The sequence below is a fragment of the Pezoporus flaviventris genome, unplaced genomic scaffold (assembly GCF_033815535.1).
Source record: "Pezoporus flaviventris isolate CSIRO_AGI_PZ_B2104156 unplaced genomic scaffold, CSIRO_AGI_Pfla_v1 ptg000083l, whole genome shotgun sequence".
Taxonomy (NCBI): domain Eukaryota; kingdom Metazoa; phylum Chordata; class Aves; order Psittaciformes; family Psittacidae; genus Pezoporus; species Pezoporus flaviventris.
In genome coordinates, this window is record NW_026892631.1 from 11,581,568 (window position 1) to 11,604,868 (window position 23,301).

At 43.8% G+C, this 23,301-nt stretch overlaps 2 protein-coding genes across 6 annotated transcripts in view; one reads left to right on the top strand and one right to left on the bottom strand.

The window, feature by feature from the left end:
- Nucleotides 1-15,042: 15,042 nt before the first annotated feature.
- Nucleotides 15,043-17,936, bottom strand: MCFD2 (multiple coagulation factor deficiency 2, ER cargo receptor complex subunit). The gene is made up of 3 exons (XM_061475322.1): nucleotides 17,757-17,936; nucleotides 16,868-17,027; nucleotides 15,043-15,751 (listed from the first exon to the last, which is right to left on the bottom strand). The coding sequence occupies exons 1-3, from the start codon at nucleotides 17,897-17,899 to the stop codon at nucleotides 15,620-15,622; spliced, it is 435 nt and encodes a 144-aa protein (XP_061331306.1). The 5' UTR covers nucleotides 17,900-17,936; the 3' UTR covers nucleotides 15,043-15,619.
- Nucleotides 17,937-19,176: 1,240 nt separating this feature from the next.
- TTC7A (tetratricopeptide repeat domain 7A) overlaps nucleotides 19,177-23,301 on the top strand; it is a 171,010-nt gene continuing 166,885 nt past the window's right edge. For all 5 annotated transcript variants that reach the window (XR_009747200.1, XR_009747199.1, XM_061475309.1 and 2 more), the window contains exons 1-2: nucleotides 19,177-19,366; nucleotides 21,861-22,024. Coding sequence is in view for 3 of the 5 variants with exons in the window: in XM_061475309.1 (XP_061331293.1) it covers nucleotides 19,207-19,366; nucleotides 21,861-22,024 (324 nt within the window). In the remaining 2 variants the exon portion in view is untranslated. The remainder of the gene's footprint in view (nucleotides 19,367-21,860; nucleotides 22,025-23,301) is intronic.

A 23,301-nucleotide genomic window follows, 5' to 3' on the forward strand; every position in this document is an offset into this window, starting at 1 on the left:
TACTGGAGGAAAATGTGGCTTTATATAGAATTTTTCTTAACTGGGCTTTCTCAAAACAATGTGGGTTAACAGGTCATGAGGTGACTGCATGGGCAAGAAAGATATAGCAGAGAATGACAGGAATCAGAACTAAGCGGGATGGGTTTTTTATACCCACAGTGGTCACATCAAACCTTGCCAGTCAAGAACTGCATGCTGCAGTATAGGTCACGTTTAACCGGAACACTTACTTGTCACAACCAATAGCTGTAAGTATCAGTGACTCTGAAAACAGAGGATTATATTTTCTTCAGGTTCTGTTTTGTCTACTGCATGGGGAATTCATCGTTAGTGGAGCACAGATTCCTCCACCTCTGGCTCACCCCTGGCCTCCAACAGTGGTGGCAAAAAGCTGAGGTCACCTAACCACCCTCTGAAGTCCTGCATGAGATACCCATGAGTGAATGTCTGCAATGTGAAAACCCCGGTGATGGGCAGCACTGAGAGCTGTCATCAGCAGTCAGCCCCTTAGGACTTCTTCAGGCATCTGCTTCAAGAACAGTGAGGACAGGCACCCTTTCTCTGCCTGGGCTGTAAAGGTAATGCAGATATATGGGTAAGCTCAGGTACCCCACATTTCAGGCCAGCACCTTTCACAAGCAATTCAGGATCAATTGCAAAGGCATGCAACACAGACTAATAAGAAGATGTGTACAGGAGGTCAGGCTTGCTGTCTAGTCTTGGAAAAATCACAGTATAGTTTTCTTTATTGTGTATTTTGTTTTTGTTGGGCATTTTTCTTTGAGATAGGTAAGAAACTTTGGTTTGGTTTGTTTTTTTAAGAAGCCTGGGAATTGTTGCTTAAAATCAAGCAGTAGCATCTAATATTTGTAAGTCTCAGCAGAAGTCATCTGTTGGCCCTGTTAATATGTTTATCTCATTCTAGCACAGTAAAACATGGTGTTGCAACTCCAAGGAGTATGAGAAAGGCCTATCTGGAGCCATTTGGTTTATACCCTCAAGGGAGAAGTTGAAGAAAGGAAAGGGGGGAAAAAAAAGGATGATATGATTGTTTCTGTACTGATTCACACATCTGTTTGCCACCAAATCTAGCACTGCGGTGGTGACATAGACCCGTTACAGCTAAAAGCAGAGAATGCAGAAAGAAAGGGGGTTTGACCCTAAAGCTTGAAATACTCAAAGGTTTAGTGTTTTGGGTAAGGCAATGGTCCAAAGCCTGCAAAGCCAGAAGAAAAACAGCCTTTGGCTTCAGTGGGCGTTGCATCAGGCCTTCAGATGACTAGCAATCAGAAGACTCCCTTCTGTGTAATTCGGTATCAAAGAAGCATTAGTTCTCCAATGTACAGTCAGCTGAGGAGGAATAAGATGCTCTGTGTCTTTGTGACTTACCCTTCTGGTCAGCAGACATCCCCGTCACTGAAGGCAATGGAAATGTTCTTGCACAACTGGTGAAAAGGCATCTAGCTGGGCTTTGCAACTGCTGCTTCCCACTAAGCCATCACCAGAGAGAAAATTAGCAGAGACTCCATTGGCACATACCCCATGTCTGAACTTTGGGTTATATTTAAAAGGGCACAGGGAAGAGTCTTCAGGCTCTATGACCCCGTCCATTTGGGGCATCAGTTCCTCTGAGCTGGAAGGTGAATGTCAGAAGGTCAGTTTACTTGTGTCCACGCACAGGTTTCCACTGTGTGATGGGTCAGCTGGAGTTCAGGCTCTGCAAATACCAAGGAGGTGGTTCCAGAGCAGTGAGTGCTTCAGTAATCCCTAGCACTGGTGGTCTGAACTGGGGAAGGATTTTGTAACATGCCTGAAAGCCAAAAGCTTCTTTGCTAATTTAATAAAGAAGAGCGAACCACTGGGTAAGTCCCTGGAAGACAGACTAAATCAGGGTAATTTGTTATATAATCCTTTCTTAATGTGGAGAATTAAGGTGACGGCAAGACGACTACGTGTCTAACTCTCCAAGCAATTACTGGTGGGTATTGACATTGAAGATAGGAGGGAGCAAGTTCACTTCTGCTTGTTGTGTTCAGCATGTGCCAAACTCTTACTCCACACCAGTGAGGAAAGGCTGGAAGTTGTGTGTTTCGTATGCATGAAGTAACAGTTGGCACAAATAGCCAAAGGGAGAAAAATAAACCCCACTGAAGCCCAGCATCCCAAACTGTCTGTCTCTTGCTGACAACTTTTAGACTCTGCTGGAAAGGAAAAAGAATATAGTCAATGGAGGCCCCATCCAGAGTATTCCACCTGAGTGAACCCAGGTGGCTCGGCCTCCTCAAGGCAAACACTATGTTGAGAAGGCAGCAATGGCCTCAGGTTTCCCCCTCTCCCCACTTGGGAAGTGCTGTCATGGGCAGGCCCAGAGTGGGATAAGAGCAGAGGAGCAGGGGAGGATGACAGCGCTTGACTCAAGTTGGTCCTTTCTTCTGCTGAACCATGGAAATCCTGTTCTTCCCCATTGCTAGGAATGGAGGTGCTGGGGCTTTTCATGGCTAACGGTTCCCATCCTGCTTCGAGCAACTCCACCATGTGGATCTGGGTAATGGAGTTTACATTCTCTCTTTACCAGCAGTGCCGGATTGACTCCAAAACTGCTGGAGGTAGCTAGGATGTGAATCACCTGGAGCCCCAGTGGCAGAGAACAACATTCCAGTACCTAAATGACCATCTAAGTCTTCCCTGTCACTTATGTAAGTAAATATGTAAGTCTATTTATTGAGAGTCAAAACACATACATGATATATGGGACACATCATACAGAACTATTACATACTGTGTTCCTCTGTGATTTTCTCCCACTTCACTCTCCTGCAATTTTCCTTTCTCCTCCTTGTTCTCTCTAACTTGATGTCTACAGGGAAGATGTCATACAGCCTGGGAAGCAAGGCATAACACAGGGCAAATTCACAGCAAGAGGTAATTTAGTTGTTTCCCATCAAATCACTCTGGGAGCACACGAATAGATACTTTCATCCTATTTTGTTGATGGCTACAGGATTACTTGTAAATCAAAGCTTGCTTAGTCAAATCACCCCCTTATTTTACCTTTAAAGAAGGAATCTGTTTTTACAGTTTGACATGTTTCTTGTTTTCAGACCATGTTGATTTTCTCTGTGGTTCACTCTTAGGCTTCCTACAACTGACAGCTTGTTATCTCGCCTTATGAAAATCATGCATGGCTTCTGGGAGCCATTGATCAAAAGGAGAGAACACACCGAGAGGATGGTACCTTCTCTCTAACTATCTGGGTTGATGGCTGTTCAATGAACCTGTGAGGCACCTGAAGTGACGTGCATGTTCACAGGTATGGTACTGCATGGTCTTTCTCTGTCATGTTCAAATGGCAAAAGGTATTCCTGTGTAGTGTCCCAGGCTAACTTCAGCTCTGGTCTGATGGTTCCCAAATGCAGCTGGCTTCACTCACATTGCACAGTAGACCCCTTCTTGTGCCTTCAGAAGTAATGGCTGTAGGTGAATGTACCCTTCTTCCCTTATCTCCCATCCTCTGACAACTGCCTCTGTTTAAGGTTTATGCCTTTCAGTGAAGCACTTAAGCACACACTTAGCTCTAAGCACTTCATTCCTGTCATTTCATTGAACAGAGATGGATTTAAGTGCCTAGTCAGAGTTCATGGCTTTCCAGCACTTCAACAGGTTCTTTTGCAATGGCAAGATAAGATAAAAGTTAGGAGGCAGCCCTGCCAGTCCTGCTCCTGGGCGCATGGCTTGCTTTCTGGTAGTGATGGCCACCACCACTCAAACCTTCACAGTACGCCAAAGTAGAGATTGACGGGGCCCTCTGTCCAGCTGCTCACTGAGGATGGAGGAAATGTGCTCTCCAGAAACCCAGGTCTGGCCTGCAGGAAAATGGGGAAAGGAAAGATTCCCCCACTTTGTCTGTGGCCCACTGGTAGCATCCCGCTCTTCTGGGACAGGACATCCCAGCAGCACAGCAGGGAATCAAGCCTTTGCGCTGTGGCTATAATATGTCAATTCCCCAGCACAGATCTGGTGGAGGCAGCTCTGCCCCATCCTTTCCAAATCCTGCACCGCCATCCCCAGTCACTCACACTGATCTCTTCTCTGCTGTGCCTCACTCCTTAAGGGTGTGAGCTCTCCCTTAAGAGTCAAGAGTATGTATGTTTAAGGGTAGCTCAATAAGGGAAAAGAGAGAGGAAAAACATCATTCATGTTGTTTAAGGTCTGCCTGAGATAACAGAGTCTGAGCACCTTGTTCACAATGGGATCAAGTGCTAAGAAATAACTGATCACAAGAATAAGATTAAAAATAAATAGACCCTATTCATCTGAACAGCAGAAATAATCTTTGGGGGTGGTGCCAAAATGAAATGGAATGTGCTGAAGTGTGGCCAGTGATAGACTCCAGTTGTTCACACCAGTTACAACACAGACTAGTTCAAAAGCTGTACCTGCCCTGGGAGGAGGGGCTGTAGAGGTAGTATGTAGTAATCTATCTTAAACTGAGACCTTTCAGAGAGGTTTTGGCTGGCACTTGGGAATATCCTTGGAAGCTTTGCAATCATCTCATTTCACTTGAATTGTTGAGCATTTTTACCTATGGCAATGAAGGGGTTTGGCTTAGGACTAGTTGCCACTGGCTTCCCAAGGATTAGAAAAACCAAGCTAATAAATGACCTTGACCAGATGGTAAACCTCACTCTTGTCCTGCTGTGGCTCTTTCCATCCAGTTTCCAGCCCAGCCAGCTGCCAGGGAAGAGTGGACCGCTGTGTCCACCAGAGCTTGGCAGAGCTGTAACTGGCTTTATGTAAAGCTCCATTTATAGAATGATAGAATCATAGAATAGGAAAGGACCTTAAGATCATCAAGTTCCAACCCCCCTGCCATGGGCAGGGACACCTCCCACTAACCCACGTCACCCAAGGCTCTGTTCAACCTGGCTTTGAACACCGCCAGGGATGGAGCATTCACATCTTCCCTGTTAAAATGTTATTTTAACATTTGATAGAGCGTACTCTGCTTTCAGTTACAGCAGGTAAAACCATGATATTAGTTGCTGGCCTTGTTCTGGTCCTTTTGTGCTGCTGCAGCAACAAAAGGAGTCAGAGAAGTGCACTCACTAATAATGCAGGAAGTCATTCTGCAAAGGAGTCATTTGGCTTGGTCAGCCCTGTGCCCCTGCTCTGCTCCCCATGCTGCCAGCACAGCTGAGTGCCTCTTGGAGTGTGGTCACCCTACAACTCTGAGCTGCTAGTGTGGCCCTGCCCAGGTCTAAGTAGCATGGCTCTGCAGAGGAGCCCTGTGGCTGCACTACCTTGTGCTGGCAGCCAAGGACAAGATGCATTTGGCCCCTGTGCCACCTAGGTCATAAATGTGGCCATCAGGGATGGCTAAAACCAAGGGAAAAACTGGGCAAACTTATGGGGCTTTTAGGTTGTGTAGGTAAAGATGGACAAGTCAAGCTGGGGAGGAAGGACACTAGTCAGCAACCTGGGAGTCCCTCTTTCTGGACTCATGGCTCTCTAGAGATCCAGTGGAGTATGGACAAAAAACCCCACATCATATGTCATCTTGGGTGCATATTTGCTGTGGATGAATACAAAGACCTATTCATCACTCCTAGTGCTCCCATAACTGACAGATTAAATCACTTGCTGGCAGTGAAGATGACAGTGGCCCAATAGCTAATGCTGTCCAACAGTTTCCATTAGAAGGCCTTGTCTTTGATTGTTTATCATTTTGCCAGGCTTTCAGCTGCTTGAGCTGAAATTTCCCATGCCATGTGTCACCAGCAACTGAAGTGTGTGGTATTCATGCCTAGATGAATAATCATGGTGTTTCCATTCTCATGCATCACTGAAAAGCCGCTTCCACACAAATTTTGAGACAGAAACTGTACATTTCTCATTTCTTGAGGGAGCAGGAAAAGCATCTGCAGTTAGATGCTCCCCAGTGGTTGGTGCTCAGGCTGAAGCTGGAGCTGCAGATAAACAGTTGAATGTATGAGGTTCCACATCCAATGCTCTCAGCTGGGTAGACATTCTTGACAGCTTTAACCTTTTCCATAATGGCTGATGTCTTTTGAGGCTGCACTTTGGTCCACTGACATATTTAGTCCCATACTGTAACCCATGCTCTTGACAGAAGCTGTGTTAAGCAGACTAAGATTATGCCACTAGGGAGCACAATTAGGGAAGAGGGCCCTAATGGCTTAGGCTTGAGCACATCTCAGGTTTGGATGTGTATGGTGGCTTTATAGCTCTCCGTTGCTCATCCTTTACCTTCTCCACTGCTGTCCAGTTGTATTTCTCACCGGTGTTCCCTGTCACATCCTGATCCTCAGGAGCAGTTTTTCAGATGTCCTTGCTGGTCTGAACACCAGGCTCCAGCTGCTCGTTCCTGGAGATGAGTTAGTTTGGTGGCTTTTAGATGACTTTAATTTGGTTCAATGAATCAGGTGTTTTTTTTTTTCCTTCACATTTCAAAGCAATGCTGGAGAGGTCAACAGGAACCACTTTCAGGCTGAACTGAGTTGTCCCCAGGTGAGACGGTTGTGTTGGAAGGCGGTTTGACGACCAGAACTAAATGGCATGGATGCAGGTCAGGGGTGAGATGGGGTTGAGCAGATCTAAAGTAACACGCTGTTGCTGGGAATAGTACCCACGGATGACAGCTCGATTGCACATTGGGTGGAAATGTGCTCTCTGATCTGCAGCCTGTATAACTCTTTCCCTACAGATACTTATATCAGAGTGAGGTTTACAAGCCCCTAGAAAGGACCTCTAACTGCCACAGGGATCTGAGAGGGCTTGTGTAAGGTCCCTAGGGGAGTTTTTCCTTAACCATTGTGCAACTCAGAAGATTTCCAAATCTCAGTAAAAACTCTGTGTGTGTGTGTGTTGTGCGTTCCCAAACTGGGCATCAATGTGAATTGCAGGAGCTATTGGCTAGGAATTATCTAGAGGCAGACTTTATAATCACCCTGAATAATCTAACTACCCACACTACTGGGCCTTCAGATGTTTTAGAGCTGTGACAAACCTATCCCATTAAACTAGATAGCTTAGGTCCATTTAGCGTCATTATCCCAGGAAGACAGTGTTCAGGATGGCCTGCAAAAAATATCTGACCATTTACTGTGCTCTGCTTTTACAGTTCTGCAGTTGTGCTGTATTCTGCAGTGGCATTGCCATGGTGCCAGCAGTACCTTAGCTGCCTAATTTAAAGCTAGTTGGGTATGTCAATCCATGCTGTAATTTTAATAGGGTCTGTGGTAGAGGCACATCTGCAGTCAGAAATGGCCATCATTCCGCACTGCCAACATGGTGTAATACTCGGCACAAATCCTCCAGCCAGACCTTAGGAAATGAATCTGGATCTTATGAACATTTTAGGGGCAGGAAGCAAAAATGCTTGCATGACCTGCCAGGTCTTTTTGTCTCATAGGTAGGACTTCATATGGAGGAAGTGATCTTTCCCCTTGGTGGTAATAAAAGCACTTTATATTTTTGCTACAATGGAAAGATCATGCATTACAGAGATCACACGGAACAGTATTCAGTAAACTGCAGATGTCCTTAAGTTTCCATTATAAACTTGATTTTATTCCTATCCCTCCCTTTGCCAAAATTAGCCCTATACACCTACGACTTCACAGGCTTAATCTTATTCTGGGACACATTTTTTTTGGAAGAGTTGAAGGAAACTGGTCAAGGTGTTTAAGAGAGATGATGGCTAAAAAAATGAGATCATCTGCTTGGAGATTTTCCTACAGCCTTTTTGGCTTGTCATATCCTGAAAATTCATTTGCCTCGAGATTCAAGAAATATTTCAGATCTGTTGGTCTTGGCTAGAAATGGTGCCTTTGAATAGTTTTAGGCTGTCTGGTGACAGAATTATTTGGTTACTGAAAGTGGTTCCTGCCTCACTGTGTGTACGTATATGGGTTATGGGATCTTTGAGATCTTAACTAGTCAGTGCCAGTGTGCTCATAGATTTATGGTGGCATATGTAAGGTTTCTATACAACCCTTCATGGATGCTAAACAGACATATTCCTTCCCTGAGACTTTCCCTATCTGCATTTGCTGCTGTCTAAAATCCTCAGCTGGGTGTTTCCTGATTCACATGCAATCTGTGCTGAGGTTAACAACATGCCTTTGCAGTCCCTTCTGCACAGTCCCTGGAGACCTCTCCCAAATGGAACAGAGTTCAAATATCATTTTAATCATTCCAATGCTCTTTCCTGGGTCAAAAAAAGAAATCGTACCTGTCATGACTTGTGCCAATATGTCAGTCTCCGACGGCTACGGGCCACACATGATGAGACTTCAGTCAATATTATTTTTCAGCATATACATTTTGTGGCTTATTTCTGGTTTTATGACAAAATAAGTTCCGAGGTATAAGGTTCTCTTCTTAAAGAGGATTTATTTCAAAATATGTGCTTAGGGCTCTCTCACAATTGGGTCATTTTTAAAGATGGCTCTTGAAGTGTGACCAAAACCAGAGGCAAATTACTATAATTTACAATTAATATTTGTAATACAACACATATTTATAATTTATAAATTACAAATAACTATTCATTAGACAGTTTCCAGATTCTCTCACTTTAAGAAGAATGTGACATCTGGAAGCAGTATAGTTGTGCTATACCACTGCATTACTGTGGTCTCCTGGGATCATTACTTGCTCACTGCATCATTCCCTTGGCTTGTATTGAGGGTTATAGCATAGCAACCTCAACAGTGAAGTCTATCCAGCATGTGCCACTGACCAGGGGACACTGCCCATGTCCCATGAGACCTTGTTTTTAGTTAATAATGCTGAAAGCTTTAACATTTAAGCCTTGATCTTTCGGAGCTCCTGACTTCTGTTGTTTTTATTGTTGCTGAAGTCAAATTGCTGTGGCCTGTGTATTTGGGAGGAGTATGACACCATGCTTTCTGTGTTTATTATTCCATCACTATCTGCTCTTGGCCACCATTTGAAGCAAGCTCTTGGGCTAGATGAACCTTTGTCTTGACTCTGTGGATGCTTTTACACTGTGCTCTCAGTGCCAACAAAAATAGTTGGCTACTTGCTGAAAACAGGGCTAGGAACTCACTTTGTCATTTTATGGATGCTTAACAATGTTTTTACTGTTCTTTTTTGTGAAGCAGCTTCGGTGTCCCTATGCCCTGGAGCTAGGACTTGCATCCTAAGCAAACCATTATCTCGGAGTCAGAGATAAGCTCTTTTTCCCCTTGTTCTTCTTCAAAGTGTTCACTTCTGGCTGCTGACAACCACATCTTGAAACATGCTCAGTAGGAACTTGGTGAGGTTTTGCACTTGGATGCTGTTGACATGAACATACCCTGAGCAGGACATCATTGCTCTTTGCGTACTGCTCTGCCATGCAGTACAGGAAGTGAGTGTAACAGGACTGTCCAAAAAGCCATTGTGTTCTGGGACTGAAGGACTGCTCGATTGGAAGGCAGAGGTGAACAACAAGTTTTCAGGGGCTTTCAAGCAGGAAAATGGATTAGGATGGTAAGGAGATGTAAAACTGACATCTGTATGGATTAGGAGAAAACTGGAATACAGCTGGCTCAGTAAGAGTCTACAAAGATGATAAGGAGAAGAGGAAAGGCTTACAGCAGGGGGAGAGGAGGATGGTTTGTCATCTTGGAGAAGACTTCTCCGAGAAGCTGCTCACAGGCTTCCTGTGTTCAGCTCTCATCTGTGGAACCCATCGTAAGATACTTCTCCTCCCCGTACAAGTCCACACAGACACTGACAGTCACAGTCACTGAGAGACAGGCTTTCAAGGAGGGGATCTAGGGAAGTCATCAGCTCTACCTTTCTATCCCAAGATCAAGTTACAATCATGTCACCCCAAGCCACAGTATCTTATTGTTAATATTGACGCTTTGGCCAATGTCTAACCTAAATCTCCTAAGTGGTTTGGTTTATGCTTCTCTATTTTATTCTTCCTGATCTTTCCACCAAGAACATATTAGTTTCTTATTCTTTATGATAGCTTTTTAGTTGAAGACTGTTAACCTTCCTTCTTCTCAGTTGTTACCTCTTCAGCAAAATCCCTGCATTTCTTTCAATCTTCCCTTATGTTTTCTGGACCTTTATCCACTTTTGCTGATTTCCTCTGGCCTCTTGCCAACTACTTCACATCTTTCTTAAGTGAGGTGCACTAAACAGGGCATGGTCTCCCAGGTGAAACTTTAACAGTGGGGAGCAGCCCACATGGACTCTTTCAGTCATCTTTAAGACCCCTTTGACATCCCAATGTGAGGGCTTTGCCATTCGTATTCAGCTTGTTCCACTGTAGTCCCTGGATTTTTCTCTTGTGACTGGTACCTAGGCAGGCAAAACCAGGTTACTATTTCTGTGTAAACATGGTATTTTGCATAATGGCATTTCCATCAATTTCAGGTGACTTCTCTAAATATATCATTTTAAATTCTGATCTTTTACCATCTATAAAATCTGCAGTCCTTCCTTTAATAATCATACTTCATGTTCCATCTTCTATGCCTTCAATGAAAGAACATCAACTAAAACTTGATATGGGACCAAGGCCCACAGTATTCCTTGCAAAACATGTACTTTGAGAGATCATGAAGGAATTACCCCATGGATACAACTATCCAACTAGACTTGACCTCCTGCCCCTTCCCACAGCAGTTTCATTTAGATCACAGTTCACTAGCCTGCTCATGAGGATATTATAGGAAATACAGCTAAAGGCCTTGCAAAAAATTCAATTAAATAAATAACTTCAAGCTATGTGACATCTGCAGCCATGATTCCACCCTCTTTTAAGACTTCTAGAGTGAAGCGGATCAGAGTTCGGCAACTGGAAAACATCTAACTTCACTAGTTACTCTCTAAGCAGGTTTTGCAGACTTTAGGCTGAAATGTTATTCCTTTTTCCTGATAATAATTGTTTCATGTTGACCTTTTTAGTAAAGATTGGTGAAAAAGGGAGGGGGGAAAAGAAGGATATTAAACTTTTTGGCTTCCTTAATGTCCTCTGCTGCTGGTACCCCCCCCCATCCTTGGGTAGTGGTCCAAACTTCCCTTTGTTTTCCTCTTGCCACCTTAGCTGTAAAATTTACTTCTGTTAAGTTTTGCAGGTTGCATCTTGTGCATTGTATCTTTACTAACTGCTTGTACCATCCTCCCCCAGTTTATGGAGTATTGTGCTGGGTTCTCAACCAGCTGACCTAGTCTCTGCTTTACAGATTTCTTTCTCTCTTATGCTCGTGGTCAATTAAATGGTTATGAATTAGCTGAGTTCTGCTGAATTTCCTTACTTTCCCCTATAATGGCAGAGGTTGTACTTAGTTTCTCACTACCATTTCTTCAAGGAAAAGACAGCTGTCCATAATTTGGTTTCACTTAATTAGCCTCTTATGAGAGCTTCCCTACCCATTCCCTGACTTTCTTGACATCTGCCTTCTTGAAATCTCGTGCTGTCAGTCACTCAGATCAAGTGGCAGAAGCTGACACTGGGTTCAGGGCAGTACTGATTCCTTGTAAAATGTCATATCGGGCAGCAGGCTTTGAGTCGTATGTTACACTGCCCTCTACCTACGTGTAGGTGCTGCTCAGCTGAGGAAGGCACTGACAATTACAGTGTGTCTTAGCCTGTAAGACTTAAGCTGCCGTTCAGAATTTAGCATAAAGAATAGGAAGAAAAGTGTAACTTCAGAGAACCCATCTGTAAGTTAATAACTACCATTATAACGGATCTCACGCGACGTGGATCTGTGCAGATGAAAAGTCCAGAACGCAAATACTTTCTGATAATAGATAATCCAGACTAGGGTATGAAATGATCCTTGCCCTATCATTTTTTACTAAAACCTTAGAACATTATGCAGCTGTTTCATGGCACAATAGGCAGTGAGACAGTAATGGGGGAGAGGAAGAAAAAAGCAATAAACTTCACCTTAAGCAAAAATGGCTGAGCAGACCACACTGGACCTATGCCTTGTAAGAACAGCAACAGGAGCTCTTACTGACATCTAATGCAAAACTTGTACGACTTCAGCTCCTCCTAGACTCCTCATATCACGGTTTGGGTTGGAAAGAACCTTAAGATCATCTAGTTCCAAACCCCCTGCCATGGGCAAGGATGCCTCAAACTAGACCATGCCACCCAAGGCTCTGTAATATTGTTTGAGACCGCTGCAGATACCTCGTGGACCCTCTCATAGGTCAACCACAGATGGTCAAGAAAGTCAGGCCAAGCCTGGTGCTTCTATTAGAAAGCCTTGTTGCACAGCTATTTTTACTCACAATATTACGATGCCAGTTTGTTTACGATCACTTCAAGTCCATTTGGATTCCCTAAGCATTGAAAATTGCCAGTAACGAGTCCGCGGGCATGGGCAATTTTTATGACAGGTGTAAATAAAAACGTGGGCATCCTACTGGCAATGTGGTGTCGGAAGACGAAGGAGCAAGCGTTGCCTGCAATCAGGCGGGTTAGATACCTACTTCAGGTTAGCTAGGTACCACAGGGAACGAATGTGCGGTGTCAGTACGCTATCTAGTGGCTGTACCGATTATGACATTTTTCTTGCATTCCTGTTCTGCTTGTGAATTGTAGTATTAAAAAGTACTTTAGAGAAAATGAGGATTTGTAAGTGTTTAACCGTTCCTAATGAACCTAAGACAGTTTGAGGCTATAGGTGATTCATGTAATAACAAAAGAAAAGTAGCTAAGTCTGCGTGGATATGCCATTAAAACTGGTGCTGGGCAGTCATTCTTGTCATTAACAGCATCCTGACAGGCACTGGGTAAGCAGTTGATTTTTCTCCTTCACATACAGACGATGATCTAGATTACCTAATAAAAACCTGCTCAGTTTCGGAGTGCATCAAGAGCCTGTTTCAGCATTTTCTTTAGCTGCTAGATTATGCAATATTTTGTGAGACAAAAGCAGGTAAGCTGTATACTTCAGCCCGGGCACATAGTACACAGTAACGGAGGGCCAGGTGTGTTCTTTTCTAGTGCAGAAAACTAATCCCTTCCTTGGGATCATAGTCTAGGAAGAGGTGAAGATCATGCACAGGAGCATTCTGCCCCTTTTCTGTTTCTGCCAGGGATGTAATTGACCTTCAGTAAATTATATAGCCTTCTGCTGTGTTATTTATCTGTGAAATTGAGATAGTACTGCTCTGTGGAAGCTAAAACAGCTTTATAGTTGATGAGTACTTCAGCTGTATTTCCTGTATTATATATATGAAATAGAAAATACTATATATATCTATATATGACCTGTACCAGTATATTTAGGGTGCAACTAGCACACAATTAGTTACATTAAAAAATAAAAAGTCTGACTCACCATTGCTCTCAGCAATTTTGCACTTTGCTCCTTAGTAATGGAGAAAGCTCCCTGGACAGCTGTTAAACCATTTATCTTTAAGTGCACTTAATTAAGTAGGTGTATTTGGTTTAGGAGGCTGAGTAAAGATGGGATGACGCAGGTTTCAGCTTGGGTGGTATTTCTTGGACTGTTCTTTCCAGGAAAGAAGAAATTTTGTTTTGGTGTTTCTTCATGCATCATGAAATCCAAGGTGACAATTCTGCTCTACATTCTTGGTAAATAATTCTTCTATTTATACATAAGGGTTTTTCTGAACCCTTTAAACCAAGTTTAAAATAGCTGGTAAACATTACCTACCTTTATCATAATTACTTCTGATATAAAGCTTCTATGGTGCATGTCTTGTCACACAGGATACCAGTTAATAAATACGCATATAAATACAGCGTATGTATGTGAAAGTGCCCCACAGGTGGATGCTGGACTAAGTTTACAGACTGCGTTTGATAAGACAAACACAACTTTTAGTAGTGCATAAAAGTCAGTTTCTTGGTCTTGCTCTCTCATCCCAAATAATCCAAACCTCAGAGGCTTACGCAATAAGCATGTAAGACTCAAGCAGATCTACAGGCAACCTGCTTTGAGTGCTGGAAGCCAAGGAGCTTAGCCTTTTCCCTCCTACTCCGAGCCATTTTCTATACTTTCTTTTGCTTCAACACTCACTCCAGATCAATTACCCTGAAAAGAGATATTTAAAACAAAATTTAACTGAAAGAACTTTTGTTTTTAAGATGACTGCTACTAACAGAGACCGACCTAAAAACAGATCAGAAAATTAAGTACATTCCTCACTAGTACTTCCAGCCTTCTGTGTCTAGGACCAGAGTGCATGAACCCTGCTTGTACATGCCCCCCAAAAGGCATCAAAATAAATAATTAGTTCAAGAAAAAAGTCTGACACTTAAGAGCCATTGCACAAACATTTAAACAGAGGAAATAATTTCTTTTACAAATGTGTTTCTCTTGTATAAGAATAATTTTGTACAGAAAATAGCTCTTTATACATATTACAGAAATACATTGACATTTAGATTTTCTATTAATGGATAATGATTGATTGAATGCAATTTAAGATTTTGGTTATGTTTTATAGTCACCAAATGCCAATAGCACAGCAATACATCACTTCCCAAATATCCTTACACTGCTTGATTTACTGAATATTGACTCAAGACAGCGAAAACTTTCCTAGAACCATGTAAATTTGCAAACACTCAAGTACCCTGAAACTCTCTAGTTATGAAACACCTCCTGAAATTAATACCATAATTTAAGTGTCAAGGAATATGGACTTAAACCTTAACAAGGCAGCATTACTTTCTCACCTAGATTATCCTGCTGGCTAATACTGTAAAAACCAAATGGAACAGAAACTCTTGTATTAAACTGATTTACTGTTACTGTGACCTTCAAAATGAGACAGCAGAAGCTACTCTAGTAAATGCTATGCAGCATTAATACAACATATAAACGTAATAAAAATACTTTCATTTTCTTAAGCAAATACCAGGGAAGGTAGAGGAAAAAAAAAAAAAGAAATCAGTAAATTAAGACATAAAAAATAAATCTGTGAAGGATGAGAAAAAAATGAAAAACGTGTATATATATTTATATGTGAAATACAAGGGTATGCTAGGAAGTACGGATATCTCAAAATACTGAATTTCTTCAAAGACTGTGTTAGAAGTCCATAGGTATCATGTGGACCTCAAATAGAAATGACATTCACTTTTCCTCTAAAATTGCTGTTTCAAGCACCTGTACTTATGGGCAAACTTCCTTTGAAACAGCGGGAACGTAAAAACATTTGTCCTTGAAATACAACTATACGCAATAATCCTCTCTTGCTTACTGGGCATTTAGTAAGTTTAAATGGAAGATGTAAGCAAGAAAGTACTATATAACCCAATGACACAAAAATATAAACTTAAGATTGTATGTGATCTCCTTAGTATTCATACACAGCTACTTAAGAGTTTGCCAGTGGCACCCTATGTGAGTACTGTTGATGCTTCAATTCAAAACATCAAAGATGAAGATTCAAAGTCAAACATGGCTCTTGCTCTGAGTCAGCCAATCTCTTAACACACACAACTTTCAAATAAATTCATCTGGAACTGGTCCACCTCTCCTTCTCACAGCGCAGAGGTTGATATGAGACAGTATGAATCACATTAGACTGGTTCACATTTCTATGTAGTCAGAAGGGGAAACAAGCCACCTGCAAAACCCTATTCCAGTGATTTTGCAAATTCTGCATAGTCAATGTATCCATCGTTGTTCTTGTCATCGTCTCTTAAGACATCATCTATTAGACTAATCAGCTCCTCTTCTTTCATTGCCTGGGTATGCTCACCACCTTCCTACAAAAACCAAAACCACATGGAACAGTTTAACAGTGTTTCCCATCTAGTGACACATGTGACAGGTTACTGACAACTAATTTTTTGTTAAGCTATTCATGTTTGGTGTCTAATTCAGCATCACATTTTATGTAATCATTTATACCAGGATAAGCAACTTTTACCAGGTGCAAGCCTATGAAGTCCAAGTTCTCTGTGCTTCAGAACAAGCACTCTGTACCTAGTTAGTATGCTTAGCCAAAGTTCTGAAAGCTGAATAGCAGAGAGTATAATGACAGATAATAATCTAAGAGATGTATTCTTTCTTTGGCTCTTGGTGTAGTACATACACTATAGATTCTATACAGCACAGAAACATCTTCCTGTGTGACAGAACTTGCAAAAATGCAGAGCTGGACAGTAACAGAGTAGTGAAAAAATCCAACACTAGCTCGAAGTCAGTAAAATTCTTAGTAACATTCCCTGCAAGCAAAGGGAAGACAAAGATGTGCCTTTACACATGGAACAGCAAGTCATTATTCTGTTCTTGGGTTTTGCCACAGGTGTAAACAGGAAGCTATGTTAGCCTGAATTGTAACTTCCAAAAAGTCAGTATGAGATGGTGGGTTAGTCATGTCTTCCTAACGATTGTATCTTCCTACCTTGTCCTTAGATGTTCCTAGCTGGAAAGAGAATTCATGTTTAAATGGTTTGTGGTTTGTGTAATCTCAGAAGTAACAGTTTGGAGTTGAGAACAGCAGCCTTAGAACCTCAAACAGCATTATATCACATGCTATTTCTATAAGCCATTGTGAGCATCACCCCATTTTGGATTATTTTTTCTTTCCTCCCATCCCTGCATACCAAAATATCCCCTCTGACAAACCATGTTCACTTTACAGTCCTTCCCCACTCCAAAGCTTAAACTACAATGGAGACTTCTGGAAAACTGCCATGTGCCATGAAAACTGTGATAAAGTTAGCACATTCATAAATCAAAACAATAGGGGAAATAACCTAACTTTCAGGCAAAACTGTAACTGCACTGAAGATGTGCTGTAACTGTTCTACCTTAAACCACTTACAGAGAGTCAGAACTGTTTCCAAATACACATGCCAATACAAAATTTCACCTACCTCTTTGTGGACGTGTGATATAGCAGTAGCAAGTTCTAACCCATCTAACAAATTATTGCCATCATAATCATGCATTTTGAAGTAATGAAGCTGCAGTTCCTGTGGAGACATCTCAGATTCTGGTTTCTCAATAACACCTTCCAAATGTTCCATGATGTGGCTAAGAAGAAAACCAAACAAACCTCATAACATAGCCATCAGTTAATATTTAATGCTCTGTTTACATCAAATTTAGTCTTTGATCAGACAGTCACTTACACAGGAAACATCGTATCTCTAAAAGCACCATGGACAACCAGGACAACCGAACACTGCTGTTTTATACTATGATGAAGGGGGTACAAAGGTTGGTTGTTACAGGTGCTGTAGTAGCCTCTAGTGCTTTAGATAGCTATTTCTATTTCTTCTGGCCTACTTAGCAGGTTATCAAAACAACTGAAGCAGTGCCCAGAATCTCCTCTGACTGCCTTCCAAAGATCAGGAACTGGAGGAAGATCTTTCCCAGTGAAACACACAGTATTCAGGGATTTTGACTTGCTGCTGCCGCCACTGTTTTGTCTGTATGAAGAAGTAAATGAAAAAAACCTCTCTCGCTCTACCTGTTCAGAATGTGATTTTTGTCCAAATTATGTTGATCAAGGTAAGCAGGATTCCTGTGAAAAAATCTTTATAGTATGATTAAGGCTAAAGGGTTCAGAGAGACCTTTCTAAGTCTGGTATCTCTACAAACTTACCAAACAAGCGTGTCTCACATTTGACTCTAGCCAGTCATACAAGATCCTGGGGAAAAGGGTGCCCTAGGCTTATGTCCAACTTGCATAACAAGACTTAAGAGATAAGCAAATCATTAAGAAGCAAAGTTTACATTTTTAGAACACAGAACACATACTCTTTATCTTGTACCAAGTTCTTATCCAGGCGAATATTTCCATGTTGACTCTCTGCTACGTGTTGCTCAGCTAGGGCAGAGATGACGAATGCAGCCAGAATGGAGAACAGCAAAGGTATTCTAAAAGTCCTTTGGGCCATCATGATCTCCTATAAATAGGAAAACATTAACCCCCCCCCCCCAAAGAAAACAGGTGAAAAATGCAATCTATTTTCAGCAGATTTACTGACTGCTTAGAAATAACCCTATTACTAGAGGACTTTCTCCATTTCAAGCACTTAATAGCAAGTAGAAAACCAAAGAGCTCCAATAAGAATCTCCATGTGTTCCTATTTCTAAGAAGTACGCCGTAATTTTCAGAGAAAGACTTTCTTTCCCATCTTTAACTATGCCTGCGTCTTCATACAGCTTCCAGCCAGCCAACCGTGCCAGCCCCGCAGCTGTGGCAGCAAAGGCCGCTTGCGGCATCAAAGGGGCTGCATCGTATTAGTGGACCTATTAAGCCTGCACTAAACAACACACAGCTTGAGAAAGGTCATTGCAGCCCCCGCTTCCCGGGCGAGAGACTCGTTAAAGCACGTCAGCGGGGCGAGCAAAGCAGCGATCGCAGGCCCGCCTTCTCTGTCCCGGGCACACCCGCTGAAGCGGTGCCGCAGGCCCCTGACAGCCGCCACTGCGGCGCTGACCTCCCGCCCCCCCCCCCTATGCCGCAGCGCACACGGCCCCGGCCGCCGTGGCTCCCCGTACCCCGCCGGCAGGGTACGCACCGTGGTTGGCGGGGCCGGGGCCGGTGCCCGCTGTGTCGGTGCGGCGGAGCGGAGCGCGGAGGAGCCAGGCCACCATGCCCGGCGTCACCTCTGACCCGGCGCACGCACGCACGCGCGCGCTCCCGCCCCGCCCGCCCATTGGTTGCGCCCCTCCCGCCGGGCGGGGTCGGCCCCACCGCTCCGGGAGCTCCACGTGGAGCCGTGGCGGAGCCATCGGGGGATCGCCCCGCCCTGCCCCGCCAGCACCGGGCACGGGGCACCGGTCACTGCCTTGCCAGGCCAGGCCCGGCCCGGCCCTTCCCGAAGGAGCGGCCGAGCCCCGTGCGCCGCTCCGCTGTTACCCTCCGTTCTTCGCATACTGTTCTGTTCGCTTTCCCCTCTCACCACACGGCAGGGGGCTCGAAGTCGGTACCGACGGGGATCTGGCGTTCAGTCGGCTCCCGAGAGCCTTAACCGGGGAGCAGCTCCCCAAGTCCTTCCCGCACCGAGCCCCAGTACCGAGCGCTTCTCAGACCCCGCAGGCCTGAGGGCAGCCGGCTGGGGGCCGCCCCCGTAACAGGTCGCCGTGCTGGGGCTGCCCGAATGTTTAGGAGCCACCGGGCACCCGGTAAGGCGGTCCCGGACCGCCGCACGCACCTCCTCGGTGCCGCCGCCGGGCGGGGCGGGGAGGGCGCGGCATTAAGATGGCGGCCAGGGGGTTGCACTCCCACGTGAAGCTGGAGGGGGAGATCGAGCGGTGCCGGGCGGAGGGGCAGTGGGCGCAGCTCCGGCACCTGGCCCAGCAGCAGCTGCTGCCGCCGGCTCGGCCTCCGCGCAAGGCGGCGGGGGGCGCGCAGGACGCCGGTAAGCGGGGGGCGGGCGGAGCGGGGCAGAGCGCTGCTGTTACCGCAACCCCCCGGGCGTGCGGTGGCTGGTGACTGTGTGCCTGATGCGGGCGGGAGCTGCGGCTGCCCCGCGTCCCAGGGTTGCGGGAGAGGGCAAGGAGGTGCTGGCGCGGGTTGCGGGGTGTTGCCCGGTGTCCCCCCATAGGCTCCCTGCCCGCGCTGCGGGAGCCCAGGAAGCCGCGTTCAGGAGGATAACGCTGTTTCCTCGTGTCTGTGCTTCCGAGCCCGCGGGGCTGCGAGGGGAAGCGCAGTGCTTGGGGGTGCCGGAGGGGAGAAAAGGGAGGCAGCGTTTTCTCGGTGCCGTGCTGCTGCGCTCGGTGGCTCTCTTGGGTTTAGCATCCTCGGGTCCCCACCGAAATCCTTTTTGTTTCTCTTTATCATCTCGATGTGCGTGATGCCGAGTCCCTCTTGCTCCCTTTCCCACCCTGCTCTGGGTGCCTTTGCTTTATATCCCTCCATTTCTGAAGGGAACTGATTTATGCAAAGGCTTAGGCTCATCCGAGCATCCTTTCACATGTAAGACATTTCATAAATAAATGTGTTATTATCTTTTTTGCCTGTGACAGCACATTACTTTGCTTCCTTTTAAATGAAACCAGTTGTACGAAGTAAGGCAGCCTAACTTTCTAACTGATAGAAATATAAAACTCTGTAGTCAACAGCAGTTAAGTTGTGAAAGGACCAGATCCTCACTATTGTATTGGTACAAGAGTCTCTGCCGCTGAAGTCAGAGGAGCTATTTCTATGAATAACCCACTTCTTCAGAGGAGTGTTTCTAGCATGTGGCCTTAGCATTAACTGAACCTTGGGAAGATGTTGTTAGCTTAGAACACGGTTATTTACGAGGCTTCCCAAGTGTCTACGTGCCACAGATCAAACCCTGTGCTGAGAACAACACAGCTAAACTGAACTTTAGTCAGGTTTCATCAGCGCTTCCCAGGTGCAGAGATCATCATGCGGTTTGGGGGCAGTAATAGTTGAAGAGTTCCTATTAGTTGGTCACTTGTAATTAGCGTGCACAACAACATTCTGATTGCTGTAAAAACATCGTCTGTTAAATTGCTGCTATGTCATCATAACATGCTAGTTATGAAAGAGTAATGCTTTGCTGTTCTTACAGAGCATCCCTTCCAGCAAGGGACTAGCAGCAGTTTTGTGTTTCTAGAAACACAGCGGTGTGTCTTGATGGGGTTTTTTTAGTAGTTGGATTTGCTTTGAGAGACTGTATTTTTATCTCTCAATTACACATGGTCTCGTGTAAGTCCTTAAGTTTTTGATTACCTGAAAGCTTTGAAAGCTCTTCAGTGTTGTATAGAAATGATTGCGTGTGAGGTTGGAGGAGAAATATGCTTGGATATTTACACTTCCTGTTTCAGGTACCTAGACTTCGTACAAGTTAGTCGTAGAGCTGCAATTGGGCAGGAAGAGCTGTGGTTCTTATTTGATACGCAGCTAAACATGCCTCAGCAAGGAAATCTAAAGCACCGCCAAGGTGATTCTTAATGCCAAATGTAACATGTAGGTAGTAAGTGGGGATATGTTGTCCCATGGACTGATAATATAGAAATAGATAGATCCACTGTCATGTTTCCTGCATTCTGCAGTTCTAGACTTTGAAATGTGAAGCATACATGAAATGTAGGGCTTGGCTCTTTGATTTACGAAGATTTGCTTGCCCTTGTTGACTCACTAGTCAGCTGATTGAGGTACTATTATGAATAAAAGAACTGCAGAACTGGACTCATCATACAGGAACTCCAAGTGCACTGGCAGATGAAACTTCTTTTTCCAGCATATGATTGCAACATCGCATGATGCTTCACCCAGTATCCTGCTACTACCTGAGTCTGAGTTTCTCTTCACACTGGAACAGTAAACAGGAAGGGATTTTAGCGTAGAAAGTATTTTACGTGGTGTGTTAGTTATGTCACTGGATCAAGCTTTGTGTGTCTTTAGTCATGGATATGTAAAATGTGTTGAAATTCTCTATTTTTATACTTTTTGTGAACTTTCAGGAAGATCTTTAAAGTTTCTGCTGTGGTTACTGTTCTGCAGTGAAATCCATGCCTTATCTGTAGTCCAAAGCATGTGTTTCATACCTGTATATTTATAAATCTAGAGCGTGCACTTAAATGTTTGCAAAGAGTGGCCTTACAGTTTTGAAAGTGAGTTTTGTGATGAAAATTCTTAATTGTTATAACCAAAATTAACTGTGCTGTCAGAGGATCAAAGGATTTGTTAGGGAAAATTTTCAAGTTAAAAGGAAATGCCATTTAATTTTTTCACAGAAACGTACTGTTTCCAATAGCAAGAAGCTAATGGAACTTTTTCTGCGAGTTCTTCTTTATCCTCTCATTTGAGTTACTATTTGTGTGTTGTTTTGTTTTCGTAAGGCTATTTATCAGCAGTATGACAGTAAGCAATGTTTCTTGTCTGTTGGTATGTGCTTTCAGAGGACTATGGGAATATGCTACTTGCAGAGGCTCTGCTGGAAGAATGTCTGAAGGAAAACTTTGCCAAACTGAAGGACTCCATTCCACTGACAGAGAAGAATGAGCCAAAACTGAGTGAAGCTAAACAGCATCTGACCAATATCTTAAGCAGAGGAAAACTAAGAGTAAGCAGGCTCTGTTGTAATTCCTGCCACCTGGATGCTTCTTTCATGTGATTATTAGTCTGATACAAAGTGTTGGTGTTGCCTGTTCATGTCTCTGTATGTACAGCGCTATATTGTAGGTATTACTAATGGATTGGTAATTCAGTACCTCTTGGCAGTGTCTTCTGCTGGGATGCTTGCTTTTTTCGTATGCAAACAAATTATCTGCTGCAAGTATGTATCCAGTTTATTTGTTTTGTTATGGATCCAATTTATTTATTTTTATGCATCCAATTTATTTGTTTTGTTACCTATTCAGTTTATTTGTTTTGTTAGAAAGAAGCAGGATAAATATTGAGGACTTCCCTGGGGTGGTAGGGCATGGCTGCGTAACGGTGCTGTCAGGCTAGCACAGCTCAATGGTCTACTGCTGCTCCCGGTCTGAGGGAATTGTGTCAGCTCCACATCAGAGGTAAAGCATACAGCAAGCTGCTGTCAGGCACTTCAGGTTGTGGTGTGAGTTCAGGACTGCAGCCTTGTGCTGCTTTCAGTCTGTGCCAGAGAAGTTACACAAAGTTATGCGTTTATTTTGTGGCCTGGGTGCAGCTCGGTCGTGGATCTCCAGGAGTGTTTTAAGAGTTTGCCTCCTGCTGTGTTGGTGTTCTTGGACACACAGTTGCATAACTGGTTTTAAAATGATCGTGAATTACAGCAGTCCGTTTTAGACTTGTGTTACTTTCGGTCCCGAAACCTACAGCCTAGTTAGCTTGGATGTGTATTTGTACTTTCACCATGTTAATTTCCAGGAAGCAAGTGTGCAGCAGCTTCTTCTGGGAGAGTTGCTTGTTCTTAACTTCTTGAAAGTCAACGTATTTCAGAAGTAAAAAGGAGAGGGGGGAGGAAGAGGAGTCCGTCCAACCCTCTTTCTTTATAGTTTAGCCTCAGCGATACAGAATGACTGAATTCTTCCAGGTTTTACTGTTAAGTTTGGCTGCATGAATTGCCATTACTATTTCTTTGTTAGGGGTGACTGGGCTACTCATGCAGCATTGACCCTGTCTTGACTGCATGTATTGGAAAAAAAAAGGAGTATGGAGTCTTTCTGAAACAGAAAAGGGGTCTGAACGGATGTATTTTAGTGAAATATTTTTTGTTACACAAATGTGCAAGCATATTTTCACTCCTTAAGAAATTGAATAAATGTTAGGAATAGCAGGCATGTCTTCTGTTTTTTCTACCTTTGCCTGAAAATTCTTTTGATAACTTAAGGAAATTTGAGTGCTTTCTTGCTATACAAA

What these genes read in the sequence shown, in the direction of transcription:
- MCFD2 (XM_061475322.1), bottom strand. Translation starts at nt 17,899, where the DNA reads ATGATGGCCCAAAGGACTTTTAGAATACCTTTGCTGTTCTCCATTCTG. An exon ending in AACTTGGTACAAGATAAAGA is followed by an intron (nt 17,028 to 17,756) that starts GTATGTGTTCTG and finishes TTTTCTTCTTAG; the next exon opens with CCACATCATGGAACATTTGG. An exon ending in TATCACACGTCCACAAAGAG is followed by an intron (nt 15,752 to 16,867) that starts GTAGGTGAAATT and finishes TGGTTTTTGTAG; the next exon opens with GAAGGTGGTGAGCATACCCA.